The 14,223-nt window shown below is 55.0% G+C and overlaps 1 protein-coding gene and 1 long non-coding RNA gene across 4 annotated transcripts in view; one reads left to right on the forward strand and one right to left on the reverse strand.

Moving 5' to 3' along the window:
- Nucleotides 1-11,835, reverse strand: part of TMPRSS2 (transmembrane serine protease 2) — a 35,726-nt gene extending 23,891 nt beyond the window's left edge. The window contains exons 1-3 of one of the 2 annotated variants that reach the window (XM_027587846.2): nucleotides 11,434-11,835; nucleotides 2,734-2,804; nucleotides 333-555 (exon numbers count right to left, since the gene is read on the reverse strand). In XM_027587846.2, coding sequence (XP_027443647.1) covers nucleotides 333-555; nucleotides 2,734-2,748 — 238 coding nt within the window. In that variant the 5' untranslated portion in view covers nucleotides 2,749-2,804; nucleotides 11,434-11,835. The remainder of the gene's footprint in view (nucleotides 1-332; nucleotides 556-2,733; nucleotides 2,805-11,433) is intronic. The other variant, XM_027587844.2, reaches the window with a different exon arrangement.
- On the forward strand, nucleotides 10,363-13,406 carry LOC113918916. 2 transcript variants are annotated; one of them, XR_003518725.2, is made up of 3 exons: nucleotides 10,363-10,503; nucleotides 12,871-12,954; nucleotides 13,186-13,406. It is a non-coding gene; the product is annotated as an uncharacterized LOC113918916 (long non-coding RNA). The 2 variants fall into 2 exon arrangements; XR_003518724.2 differs by lacking the exon at nucleotides 10,363-10,503 and adding an exon at nucleotides 10,868-11,079.
- Nucleotides 13,407-14,223: the final 817 nt, after the last annotated feature.

Genomic DNA, 14,223 nt, shown 5'->3' on the forward strand with positions numbered 1-14,223 from the left:
CTTACCATTCACTCAGGATGACGCACTGACAAGCCACGCCGGCAAGAGCAGGGCAGAGAGGCCCAGCTCGGAAGACCACCCTGGGTGGTACAGGCCAAGCTGGGCCAGGAGAGTTAAGGAAAGTGAAGGAAGGGCTTTGCAGCCTGGCAGCTCTCCAAGGGCCCCGGGCAGGAGGCGAGAGGGTGAGAGCTGGGACATCGAGGGAGAGGGGGAGAGCATGGGACCAGCCCCAGCAGAGGGAGGACAGTCAGCGACAGAGGACAGAGCCCCCTGGAGAAGACAGACCCCAGCGCCGGTTCTACTGCAGGAAAGAAACGCAAAAGGGTCCCTACTTGCAGTGCACGCCGTCCCCGACGGGGACTTGGGCTGCATGCGGACGGTGGGTGTCGAAGTGTGCGTCAGCACCCTTGGGGTGGACTGGGGCCCCTCGGGCGGGTAGTACGGGACTGGATACACCGGGTAGGTGCTGGGGACCGTGGCGGGCCGCGGGGGATACAGGCTTTCAGGCTGGTATCCATGGTTTTCGTAGTAAGGTCCAACTCCTGGCGGTGACCCCTAAACAATGACAGAGAAGGTGCATGATATAAAACCCCGGTTACCCTCAAGGTTAGGCGTGCGTCCGTCACACTTAGACAAGGGGCTGAAAAGCTGCTGCGGATTCTTCTCTGAACTTACCCAGACTGACTAAACCAGAACTTTCAATTAATTGTCAACAGTTTTTGCATTTGTTTGTTCACTGACAAATTTTTTGAAATAAAGAGAAAGTAAATGGTCAACACTGAGATTCAGTAAACAAATTAAAAACAGATTTTTTTTGAAAAAATAAATGTGTAGAAGTCTGGACAGGAGTCGACACCCAAACCCTGAGATGGAGATTATAGCAAGAATGGTAATGGCCGAGCTCCCGCCAGGAGTCTACACTTGCAGCCTCCTGGACCCGACCACACCCCTACGAAGGTGCAGGCGTGACTCATGGACCCATTTTGCAGAGAGGAATGTTGAGTGATAGAGGTTAAGAAATTTACCTGAAGGTTCATACTATACATGTTATTCTAAAAGTTCCTTTCCTACCTCCTCCTCCCTTAGGAGATGCGTCACCATTTTCTACGGGACGTTTAAAGGATTTGCAGCGAGCGCCTCTGCGGGGAGCCGCCGGGTCTCTGTGCACACGACATAGAAGGTGCTGCCCCAGCTACAGCTTTTATTCCTGCCTCATCCGTCTCCTTGGAACACCCTTCTCCTCGCCCTCTGCCCACTTAAACACAGCCTTCTCTGGCTGCCCCTGCAAGACCCCCGCCGGCCAGCCTGCGTGTCCCCTGCTTCTGCCCTCCTCAATCACCCCCTGGCGGGGCCGTGCGGGGAGGCTACATTTGCCCTCCTATCTGAGGGCCCCTCAAAACTTCTTCCCACTCATTCATTCATTTCTCCTCCTGTTTCTTGTTGACCGCAGTCTCAGGATAGGACTGGTATTCTGAGCCGAGGCAACGCAATGCTTAGCATTTTAAAGGGGAGCCTCCAGCGAAGCGAGATTATACCGGAATGAGCCAAGTGCCAAGTGCCAAGTGCCCGTTGCCAGAGTTAACCTCTGCTTAATAACTCACCGATGCTCTCCTTCAGAAGCGCAAAGATTGTAACTGAACCAGAGCAGTGGACAGAGAGGGAAACAGTGTAATCTCTAATCTAAATGGGGCACCAAATGCCAAAAAAAAAAAGAGCACATGAGTTTGGTCCCTATCGGAAGCATCTAAGAACATGCTGTCCCACCCTGGAAAGGTTGTGGCAGGCACAGCGGTCTGTCCCAGCGAAGCCCTGTGCAGGGGATATGCAATTTAAAATGGAACCAGTGAAAATAAAAACCAGCAACTGCTAAAGAAGGAAAAGCAAAAGGGCTCTTTTCCAGATACAAGATATGGAAAATATTGGTTATTAACCACAACTGTATTGCATGCACCCATTCGCAGGGATAACATGAGCCAGGGAGATATAATGGGGAACAAAGATACTGCATTTGTCTCCAGAGTTGTTGCGGGGGTGGGGAGCATCCAGGGAGAGGGACAGTCAGCCCAGTGCTACATTCCATCACAGCCTCCCCCAGTTTATCAGGACTTCGGGCGGCGCAGGGGTCAGCTGGCCGGTGATGCCCCACACACCTGTTCTCCCCTGGGACTTACTCCCTCCCAGCACCCGTCTGCCCCTGGCTGTCCCCCCACTGCCCACCCTGAAACTCACCCGCAGGGCAGGAAGAGAAGAGGCCCAGGTTTGAGCAGTGCACATACCCTACACCCACCCGACAGCTTTGGGGCGCTCTCCGGGGGCGCAGCTGTGGTGTGTGTGCACCCTAACCTGCTCCCACCCACCCCCTCAGCGCCCTGACGGACCAGCATCCACAGAGCACTCGCTGGCCCTGCAGCCAGGGCTTAAAATGCCACCCAGCACACACTTCAGAAAATTACAGAGGGGATAAGGGAACAAAGAAAAGTCTGGGAAGGGGGCGCCTGGGTGGCTCAGTTGGTTAAGCGACTGCCTTCGGCTCAGGTCATGATCCTGGAGTCCCGGGATCGAGTCCCACATCGGGCTCCCTGCTCAGCAGGGAGTCTGCTTCTCCCTCTGACCCTCTTCCCTCTCGTGCTTTCTATCTCTCATTCTCTCTCTCTCTGAAATAAATAAATAAAATCTTTAAAAAAAAAAAAAAAAAAAAAGAAAAGTCTGGGAAGGTAATAATTAACCACTTACTGAGTTTAAAGCCATCCTGATTTTATCAGCAGCATCAGGTAATGGCAGAGATTTGGGACGTTTAAGATGACCTAGAAGAAAGAACGATAAGACTGTGTTATTTCCATACCGGTTCGTTTTTAGGAGACACACGGAGAAAGAACTAACTAGAAGACGTTCTAGATGAGTTAGCTCTCTCCGGAACAAAGGGCAGTTTTCCCATTCACCTTGGCCTTCACCTTCGCCGGCCTCTTCCCCATACAGCGCACGCGCAAGGAGCTTGGTGCTGGCCTGCCTTAGCTCCGGGGCTGGTTGTAAGTAACACGGCTCTCGCGGTCAGAGACGTCCCCCAGGCTGCCTCTGGTCGCAGGCACAGGAAGCATGCAAAGGTGACTCACCGACCCTCACGTTCAGGGGAGGTTAAGGGCGGGGGCAAAGACCGGGGGTCAACTCATGGCACTGCCACTCCCTGGCGGCGGCATCAGGCCAGTGCCTGCACCTCTCTGAATCTGGGACAGAAATGGATGTGGAAGTGGGCACGGTCCCATTCGGGTGAGGATTTAAGGAGGGGGTCCAGGGGAGCCACAGCAGGCCCTGAGACGCCCCCTGGCTCGCTCCTGCAGACGGTCCACGGGGAGGAAGGGGTGGGCACCCACTGTGGAGCAGGTGGCCCAGAACTTAGTACCAGATGGAGGCCACGCCTAACTTTCTAAAGAAGCCATATGCAATCTCCCACTTAACAAACACCTGGGGAAAAAATTCCATACAACACATCCACACGCACCCATTTCACATACTACCCCAAATCCAGAAAAGAAAAACATTTCAGAACTAATTTTGACAGTTTCTAAGGTTTGCAGTAAAATCTGTTGTTTGCAGATGTTTGTGAACAGTTAACAGTAATTTCTAGAAAAACCATCAGCACGGAATGCCTCCATTCTGGCATCACTCTTTCCCTCTTAAGCGCATGTGAAGGGCTTCTCTCTGCCCCTCCCTGCTGTCTTGGAATGACCAAAGAATACTTCAAGAAATAGCCTTCCAGATCCTGCATCCACACAAGACCACATTCCCAATGAGAAAGCTCTGGGCTTCACACCACCTGTAAAGCCCCCAGCACACAGTAGTTGCCCAAACGGCAGCAGGCAGTGTGGTGGCTAAGCCCATGGCCTCTGGGACCTGTGGACTGGGGCACGTCAGTTAATGTTCCCGTGCCTCAGTGGTCTCAACTGCAAAAGGCAATTAAGAGTAGCACCCACTACAGCGTTGTTGGGGTGTGAAATGAGTTGGTACCAATGTAGCTCTCAGTGCCTGGCATATGGTAAGTGCTGCCTCTGTTTTTGTTAAATAAAAGTGATTATAGGGGCAGTGCCTGGGTGGCTCAGTCATTAAACGTCTGCCTTCAGCTCTGGTCATGATCCCGGGGTCCTGGGATCGAGCCCCACGTCAGGCTCCCTGCTCAGCGGGAAGCCTGCTTCTCCCTCTGCCACTCCCCCTGCTTGTGTTCCCTCTCTCGCTGTGTCTCTCTCTGTCAAATAAATAAAAATCTTAAGAGAAAAAAGTGATTATAAAACTGATAGATGTTGCTTCCAGCGGGCAAGGGGGAAAGCGACCGATATGAGGCATTTGCAGGTTTGCAGATTTCCTCTGGTATTTCTCCCAAAGTCCCAAGTCCATCAGCTCTGAAGAGCTGGTGGAGCTAAATGCAAAAGAACCAGCCCCCGCCCACGTACTGCCTTCTATGCCCGGAGCACAATTATTAGTAGACTTGTTAAACTAAAAACAAACAAAAACAAAAACCCGCCAAAAAAAAAAAAAAAAACAAACATTAACTTGCTATAAATAAAAATGCGAGTATGGCTTTTTAGTCTTGGGAAGCCTCCAATGAACAGGTCACAATAAAAATGCACCAGGTCATTTATTTACTTTTCACGTAAAGCTAAAACACAAGAACGAGGGGGCGCCTGGGTGGCTCAGTCGGTTGAGCGCCCAACTCTCAATCTCAGCTCAGGTCTTGGTCTCAGGGTCGTGAGTTCAAGCCCCGCGTCAGGCTCTATGCTGGGCGTGAAGCCTCCTTAAAAAAAAAAAAAAAAAAAAAAAAAAAGTAAGAAAATACAAGAAGGAGTTCATATTGATAGCTTTGGGATTTTTTTTTTTAAAGATTTTATTTATTTATTTGACAGAGAGAGACACAGCGAGAGAGGGCACACAAGCAGGGGGGAGTGGGAGAGGGAGAAGCAGGCTTCCCGCTGAGCAGGGAGCCCGATGTGAGGCTCGATCCCAGGACCCTGGGACCATGACCTGAGCTGAAGGCAGACGCTTAACGAACTGAGCCACCCAGGTGCTCCAGCTTTGAGATTTTTTTTAATTTAAGTAAAAGGTCAACACCTTTCTGGGTACAAGGAAAGTAAACTGTCCAACATACAGGTGGGAGGATCATCATCATGTAAGCCTTTAAATGGTGTGATCCTCACCTACTGAGAAACCTGTCCTATGTCTGCTCCTTAGATACATCAAGACAGCACCCCACTCTACGCTGGTCCACGCGGGGCACAAAATCGCAGCACGTCGCTGAGTGGGACGCAGCACGTCCGAAGCGTCCTGCCTGAGCATTCTCAGGCCTCTGAGCTATCTCACCAGTTCTAGGTTTGGGTGCAGTTTCAGGAAATGAGAATTCGATCCCCCTGGCGGCGTGCCCAGTTTAAGAGCCCTCTGAAAAGAACGATCAGTCAGCCCTCGAAATCCACACTTCCTATCCATTCGTGATCCCTAACAGCGAGAGACCAGGAAGCCAGGGGAGAAAGGAGCGCAGGCGGCCAAGGCCACGAACGGTCCAGTAAAAGCCACAGGACCCCGAAGTAATCACAGGATAATCCTATCTCGTCCAGAGTTCCCACGGCCCGCAAAACCTGAGCCAGAAACACCCAGTGTGCCCAGATGGGCTCCCGCGGACTTTGGAACTGAAGACAGGAGTGGTGCTCAGCCTGTAATTTTTCTGGCCGAAAAGCAGGGAAGGACAAGTTCCTCCCTCTGGAACTGGATCTGCAAGAGCCACGGTCTTCCAACATGACCAGAAGCCACACTGGATCCATTCATGTTCAAAACAGGCATTTACATAAATAACGTTGTACGCCCAAAAAACACACAAAACCAAGCAAAACACACAGACACAAAACCACAGGCATCTCCGCAGTGACATGCATCTCTGCCACTGGGTTTTGAACAGAACAAGACAGCCGAGGGAGTGAGAGACGACACGGTCTCTCAAATGCTCTTTCCTGTCACTCAGAGGACACAGATGATTGTCCTTGATTCCGGAAAGCCAGCCTTAACAACTCATTCTTGCACGTGACAAAGTTCCTTGTCCCTCCTTGTCCTCGGCCGGCTCCCACGCCAACACGGACAAAGGGGCCCACTTGAGTCACACAACACAACACAACACAACACAACACAACACAACACATCCCGGGAGTTTCGGTCACTCCATACTCTTTTCGGAGAGCTGAGTCATCCCCGAGCACCTGCCCGACCACAGCTCAAGCAGGACCGTGCCAGGACCGTGCGGTGGAGTCCTGCCCGCGCCATGGTGTGACGACGCCATTTCCAACCACAAGAGTCTTTTCTTTGGGGATCTCAGAAAGCATTTCCTGGAGAAACGTTTTGAAAACCAGCAAATCAAGGCAAATGAGACCAATCACAGAGATTCGAACTCCCATCCAGGGGGCCCCCTGGGGTCTTCCTTATAACGGAGTCCCTGCCTGCTGAGCTCACCGCACACCTTTCAAGCATTTGCTACTGTGTGGAGCCCCACTGGGCGCCTTTAAGACGCCGGGGATGAGGTGTGACAGGGGATGAGGTGTGACAGGATGAAAAAGCCCCACCATCCTTGACCCTTGTACCTCTCCTTCAAACTCCAAAGCAAACAACACCAATAGACACTCCCTATCCAATAAACAGATGGTCACTGAGAGCCCCCTAATGTCTCAACCACCGCATAAAATGACATCATCCAAAAAGATGTTCTCGTGTCCTGTCGCGGATACAAAGCCCAGTTCGATGCCAGTTATGGGCCAGTGGAGGGTTTAAGCAACAGTGAAGATGGACGGACGAAAGGCCTGCACAGTGATTCACATGGGAATGAGAGACAGACACAGAGACAGAGACAGTATCTCAGGTGAGGCACTGCCTGCATCTTTCACGTTTCTTTTTCTATGAATGCCTCATTGTCCCGGTGTGATTGCAAACTTTTTAGGGCAGGAATTGGGTCGGGCCCTTTTTTCTTGCTTTCTTTCTTTCAAGCTAAGCTCTGTAGCAGACAAGAAAGTGTTCGATATTTTTCGAGTTCCAGAGGCCAAAATGAGTACGATGGAATCTGAGAGCGAGCGAGCAGGCTGGGAAGCCCGCACCTGGACAAAACCAGCCTCCAAGGTGAGGACGTGGGTGACCTCACAGATGCAGGCGAACAACACTGACTGCATACCTAATGTGACAGGCTGGCTGGAGAGGTGCCCAGGTCCCTCCGGGAGGGAGGAGCCCCGAGGCTGTGCAAGGGTCACGGCTAAGGGTTCAAGACCTCGTCCAAGCTCATCTGTGGAATGAGATCATCAATAAATAGGGTTGTTTCGAGGACCGAGTGTGTCTGTTTCTAGCACCGCGGCCAACACACACGATGGGCACACGATAATAACATCATGACGGCAACTAAGGTTTACTACCTGCTAGAATGGAAGGGGCGGCTATGTGCAAAATAGATTTTTTTTTTTAACATTTTATTTATTTGACAGACTGAGACACAGTGAGAGAGGGAACACAAGCAGGCTTCCCGCGGAGCAGGAAGCCCGATGTGGGGCTCGATCCCAGGACCCTGGGACCATGACCTGAGCCGAAGGCAGGCACGGCACTCAACCCAGGTGCTTTCTTATCCTATCTCTGCACCCTCGGCCCCCTGCACACGCGCCCCGGTGATGCCTCATAGCCGAGCGCGCCATCCACACTGACAAACTGCCTGGAGTTTTCACCCAGAGCAAGCCCTATTGTCCTCCTGCACTCACCTCTACAAACCTGTCTTTCCTTTTTTTTTTTTTTTTAAAAGATCTTATTCATGGATTTGAGAGAGAGCGCGCGTCAGAGAGAGCAGGAGTGGCGGGGGGTGGGCAGAGGGAGAGGGAGAAGCAGGCTCCCCTCTGAGCAGGGAGCCCACACAGGACTCAATCCCAGGACCCTGAGATCATGACTCAAGACAGACGTTTCACCAACTGAGCCACCCAGGGGCCCCTACAAGTGTGTCTTTGAGCCACCTTCCCCCTTCCCTGTTCACAATCCAAGTAACTGCCCACCTCCCCACCAGAAAATCAGTGTCTGCTTCTTCCTCGATGCCTCTAAGGCTGACCATGACATTTCCACATGTCCTGGCTCCTCTGCTCCCGACCACTGTCCAGTGGCCAGGACAGACCAAGTCCTAGGCTGGCTCTTCTCCTTTCTGACCTCAAGCTTTGCCTCTAGGTTGTCCCCCGAAACTGCCTGTTTGATCAGCCAAACCCTTTGCGACTCCCCAGGATTCCACATGTAGCTGGGGCCACGATGGTCAGCGGCACAGAGCGTACGAGCCCCCTCCTCCACAGCCAGGCCCACTACTCCTGGAGGCTTGCAAGCCAGGGCTCCCTGAGATGGCCTTTAGGGTCTCCAGTACCAAGCCAGGAGGGGACTCACGTGATGCCCTTGCACCCCATCCCCAGCGGCCACCAACATGTCCTGGGGCAGACCCAACGTCAGGGGGTCCCTGCAGCTGCCCTGGAAAGGGGGGCAAGGAAAAGCAGGAAAGGCTCAGCAGTTGTGGGAAGCGGGATGACCGCAGGAGATCCTGAGCAGTGGGAGTAAGCAGAGGTGGGAAAGTGTGCAGACCCCTAGTGCCTCTCCAGATCCCCCCCCCTTCACCCTCCTCACCAGCAGGCCAGCTTCTAATCCTGAAGTACCCAAAACTGACCGGCCACTAAACTGACCCAGTCAATTTCCTTTCCATTTCCTGCTCCCATTACCAAGGCTTGGACTTCACTCCCAGGCCCCCCCAAACCTGAGATTTTTCTGGAGGGCTTAGAAAAATAGAGAACTGAGCTCTACTGTCAGTCTGATGCCACAACTGGAACCGGGGCAGTGACCCCATATGATCACAAAGCTCTCCCGGGACTCCTGCCACAGGGTTTGGGTGGGAAAGAGTGAGGGCCACCAGCCTGGACTCCTGGTGTTCACTTCCTGGGAGGCCCGCATGTGTCTGGGCTGCATTGTCTACCGGACATTTTGACCCGAGTCTCATTCCTCATCGCCCCATTAGCCGGGGAGCTCAGCCCTCTGCACTGCCCCACCGAGGAGTCCCAGACACTCCTGCCCAGGTCACTCTGGAAGATTCAGCACAATGCCCAGGTGGGGCTGTGGGCAGGGGGAACCAGCCCGGCCCGCCAGCAAGCCCTTGCTGCATGAGGAATCCTTCCTTGGGCCCCATTCTCAGCCGCCGTGGCCTTCCACACTGGTACCTGCGACATTCCAATCTCCTGGAAGAGGCAGTCACAGAACCGGCCAGAGCCCTGCAGAGCCAGATGGCCAGGCTTTAGCCCCACGGCTCCCCACGGGTTACAGGACCTTGGGCAAGCACCTTGCCTCTTTGCCTCAGTTAACTCACAGTAAAGTGAAGGATGTTATAAAGAGTTTGGAATGACACCTGACGGGAAGAAAGTGCCTCATCCATGTTTGCTGTTATTATAATACCAACGTGGCCACATTTTCTCCTACAATTCCGGTGAGCAGCCAAGGGTGCGAGGCCCAAGCTCCAAGCCCTGTCCAGGGCTCCGGCAACAGCACAAACTTGGTCGGAGAAGGGTGACCTTGGGAATGCTTAAGAGGAAAGTTGCTTGATGGACTCGTTGAGGCGAAGAGCAAAGGCCCATGCTGCCCACCCGTTGATATTTAAAAACAAAAAACAAGGGCGCCTGGGTGGCTCAGTTGGTTAAGCGACTGCCTCCGGCTCAGGTCATATCCTGGAGTCCTGGGATCGAGTCCCGCACCGGGCTCCCCGCTCAGCGGGGAGTCTGCTTCTCCCTCTGACCCAACCCCCTCTCATGCTCTCTCTCTCTCTCTCTCTCTCAAATAAATAAATAAAATCTTTAACAAAAAAGCAAAACAAAAACAGAGGAAAGTGTTGAATGACGGACCTTCAGGCACAAGCCCCCCCACTGAGGGGACTCCCCCAAATAGGGAGCTTAGCCTTTGCTTGCTTGGTGGTGCCCTTGCCTTTACAGATAACCCCAACCTCCCGTTAAGGTCTGCTGTGCTGGGGGGAGGGAGGAAGGCCTCACCTCTGCAAAAGCTGGGAAAACGGAAACAACTCCCCTTCACTGGGCCCACCAGGCTCCCCTCACCTGGCTCAGCAGGGGCCGCCTGGGAGCCTGGGCTCTGTGGGTGCCTGTGCCCCCTAGGTTCCCGGGCCTGGGTCATCTCTGCCCACATTCCTAGTGCCCCCCCCCCCCCGCTTCAGGGGAGGCTGGTGCCAGCCTCACTTCCTGAAAAACCTTCCCCGACCTCCGAGGCTAAGTCAACAAGCCTCCGCTCACTTTGGGCTTCCTAAAACGCCTTGAATTCCGCTTGGCAGCCTTTGTAATTTTCCATGATTCGGGTGACAGCTCCAGGACCCAAGATCAGCGTGCCCTCTGGGCGCCCCCATTCTAGTCCCAGGACCCCTGCACCAGTTGGAATCCAGGAGTGCGCAGTGTCAGAGCCGAGCCCTGGGTGACGCCTGACCACCAGGTGGACCTCGGGCCGGGAGCCACTAGGATTCCTCTTGACCAGGCCCGCCACCTGTGCGCTGGAAAAAGGATTCGGGCTTCGCAATTCTGGGCCACCACCACGCTGTGCCCTCAGGGCTCCGGGCACCCAAGTGCCCTCTGAGGCGGGGACGCCCGAACTTCGGGCCCGTAAGGCAATGCTCCCGCAGGGCCCGTGGGGCGGCGGGCAGGACGTCCACTGCCAGGCTGGTGCGCTCCGCCGCGCGGCCACTCTCCAGAGTCCCGCTGCACCGCGTGCGGTGGACGGAAGCGCCCAGGGGCCGGCCTTGTCCCCGGCAGGGAGCGCGCGCCCGGGGCCAGGACAGCTCCTCCCCGGCGGGCTCCCACGGATCCCCGGTGCCCAGGCGGCCTGGCTCTGGTCGCCGCCGCCGGGGTCCGGGCTGCCGACAGCCCCTCCCCGGGACCGCCGAGCCGTTCGCGCCTCGCCCGGGGGCCCTCGGGGAGCTTTCCCCGCCGCGCCCGCCGTATCGCTCCCAGAATCTCAGCGAGTTTCCAGTTTCTCCCCACCTCGGGAGGGAACCAAGAAGCAGGAGTTCAGGTAACACTCCGAGGCCGCAGAGATTTTCCCGAAACAAAGAAACGGATAGACAACTCTCTGCCCTCCTTGTCCCCCGAAAGAAAAGGCGCACCCCTGCTCCCCAGCCCCGGGCCGCAGGAGGCAGGGGGTCCAAGAGCCGACTCTGGCCAAGGGGGCCGACCCCGAGGCACCCTCTGCTCCGACCACTGAGCCAGGGACTCGGAGCAACGTGCCGGGGCGGCGCGAAGCCAACGCAGTGGCCCGGGAGCCTCCGCGCGGCGCACCAAGGGGTCCCAGGCGCGCCACACCCGCCAACTGCACCGCGGGCCCTCGGCCCTGCCCGGCCCGGAGCGTCCCGCCGGCGGGAGGACTCACCTGCTGCGCTCGCGCTGCTCACACCCGGCCTCACGTCCAGCCGCCGCCACCCAGCGCGGGGGGCGCTTGGGTTGTCCCCCGGCGCCCAGATCCTTCCTTTCGCGCCCGGGACCCGCACCCCAGACTCGGCACGGAGAACCGGCAGCGCGCGCGGCTTACCTGCCGGGCTCCTGGGCCCGGCGCTCTCCGCCCCTTGCCCTTCCTCCTCTCCCTCCACCTCCTCCGCCTCGTGCGGAGCTCGTCTTCCTCTACCCGGCGCCCAACTCCCCGACACTCCCTGGCTCTCGCTTTAATTCCGGGAGGCGGTGTCCGAGTGCCCAGGGCGACACCCCTAAACGCGGTCCCGGGTCACCTCCGGCACGGGACTGGCGGGTGCCGCGGCCCCGCGCGGGGCGGGTCCGGGCGGGGGCGGCGGAGGAGGAGTTTCCCCCAGGGAAAGCCCGAGAAGCGCTCCCGGCTCAGGCCGGCTGGGGGGGGGGGGAGGGGGAAACCCCTTGAAGCTCCGGACTTCGTTCCGCACCCACCCCTACCCCCCCACCCCACCCCCGCGGGCAATGTAGGGCCGGTAGGAGCTTGTCTCCCTCCCCTCGTCCCCTGGACCGCTCCTGTTGTGAGCGCTTCGAATTGGGATGAAGGAAGGGAATTCTGGGGAGCACTGATTGGGTCCCCGCGTGAGCCCCAGGAGCTGCTGCTCCCCCTGAGCTCCTGGACCCGAGAGCCAGCCCCCGAGGACCCCTGGCCCAGGCACCAGCGCCGAGGACACAGGGCTATGCGCCGAGGACCCTCCAGCCTGCCTGGGCCAGCCTTTCTTTGCCTTCAGCTTCCAAGTGCCCCCCCCCCCACCCTCCCGAAGCCCCCAGGAGTGGCGAGAGGTCTTCCCATGCACCTCAGGCAAGGGACGCGGGAGTAGAAAGAGAGTGAGATAAACCTTAGTCCAGAAAGTATGGCTTTTCCCTGTCCTTCAGAAGCTCTTCGCAGTGCTGTTTGCAAAACACAAAGCAACCTGGATTGCTCTCCAATAAAGCGGAAGACGAAAACCTAATTCATTCCAAATCACATGCCTCTTTGGCCTGGGAGCTGGACTTCCCTAGTAAATTCTTCCCTCCCACACTGTCCTTGGGCTCCCATGCCTAGATCCACAAAGGGAACCATCCCGAATATGCCGGGACCCACCCATCTCCCATACTTTACGGGTGTCCAGGTCATCCCAAGTAGAAGACATTCCGGGACCAGGTACAGCAGATAGATCAGACTGTGTCCTCCTGGCATGTCACTTATTTCTGTTCTGAATGGTGTGCTTGGAGCTCTCTAGGAATGACACCACTGTTCCACCAGACCCCTGACGTCCACATTCACACCAGGTGGCTTGTGTGTCTCTATATTCAGCCCTCTTCTGCAGGTTACTCTATCAACGTGCATTTCTCCTTCTCTTGACAGCTTCATGGAATTTTTGTTGGAGTATACACACCTCCCTGGAGCCGACTATCAGCCTGGGTAGCCCACTTGACCTCAGCGCTAGGGGTAGGCATGTAGCCAGTCTGGCTCAGCAGCTTAATCTCATTCCCTGCCAGAATTGCCACTTCAGGGATGAACAAACAACTCGCTTATGGCCAGTGAGATGTGTGGCTTAGGGGCGGAGGTTTGGGGGTTTTCTCACTCTTTTAAGGGAACTTGCAGAGACCCACTTCCTTGTTCTTGGAGGGAGAAGCGAGTAGTCTCAGGAATTATTGATCACCGTCTTTCCATTACCAGGAAGCCAGCTCCAGATAAAGAAAGCTCCTCCATCAAAAATGACAGCATAGAGAAGACTAGAAACCCAGTTCTTCCTGGCATCACTGAACCACTGAATCAAATCAACTCTGGGGGCGCCTGGGTGGCTCATTCGTTGAGTGTCTGCCTTCGGCTCAGGTCATGATCCCAGGGTCCTGGGATGGAGCCCGGCGTCGGGCTCCCTCCTCGGCGGGAAGCCTGCTTCTCCCTCTCCCACTCCCCCTGCTTGGGTTCCCTCTCTCGCTGTGTCTCTCTGTCAAATAAATAAATCTTAAAAAAAAAAAACAAAAAAATCGACTCTGAAGTCAAGCCCACATTACCACTTCTTTCATGAATACAAGTGGAAAATGAGAATTGCTTACCACGGGGAGTAGCTGTGATACAATGAAAACAAAATACTATTATTATATGTTAAAAATCGGCAACAGAGTTCTGTTCATATGGCAGAATAGGTATCCTGAAATAATGCTCACACTACAAAACAACCGACAAAGCTGGCTAGAGGGTATATTATTAATGTCCTTTAAAATTACAGCAGAATGTGCAAGAAAAACTTGGGAAATCCTCAGTAACAAAAGTGAAGTGGGAGTATGTACCTGGGGAAGTGAAGAAGGCATCATAGTGGCAGGCCCAGAGCCCGAGATGGAGCTGGATCTCACGACCCTGAGATCATGACCTGAGCCCAAACCAAGAGTCGGACACCAACTGCGCCACCCAGGCATCCCTAGAAGCAAGGATTTTTTTAAAAGATAATTTAGCAGAGGGCACCTGGGTGGCGCAGTCGATTAAGCGTCTGCCTTCGGCTCCGGTCATGATCCCAGGGTCCTGGGATGGAGCTCCATGTCAGGCTCCCTGCTCAGCGGGGAGTCTGCTTCTCCTTCTCCCTCTGCCCTCCGCTCCCACCGCCCCCAGCTCATGCTCACGTGCTCTCTCTCTCTCAAATAAATAAATAAAACCTTAAAAAAAAAAATAAGAAATAAAGTATATATTGATTATGTCCAACCCTAAAGAAGAAAAAAT

Source organism: Zalophus californianus, chromosome 1 (assembly GCF_009762305.2).
Source record: "Zalophus californianus isolate mZalCal1 chromosome 1, mZalCal1.pri.v2, whole genome shotgun sequence".
Taxonomy (NCBI): domain Eukaryota; kingdom Metazoa; phylum Chordata; class Mammalia; order Carnivora; family Otariidae; genus Zalophus; species Zalophus californianus.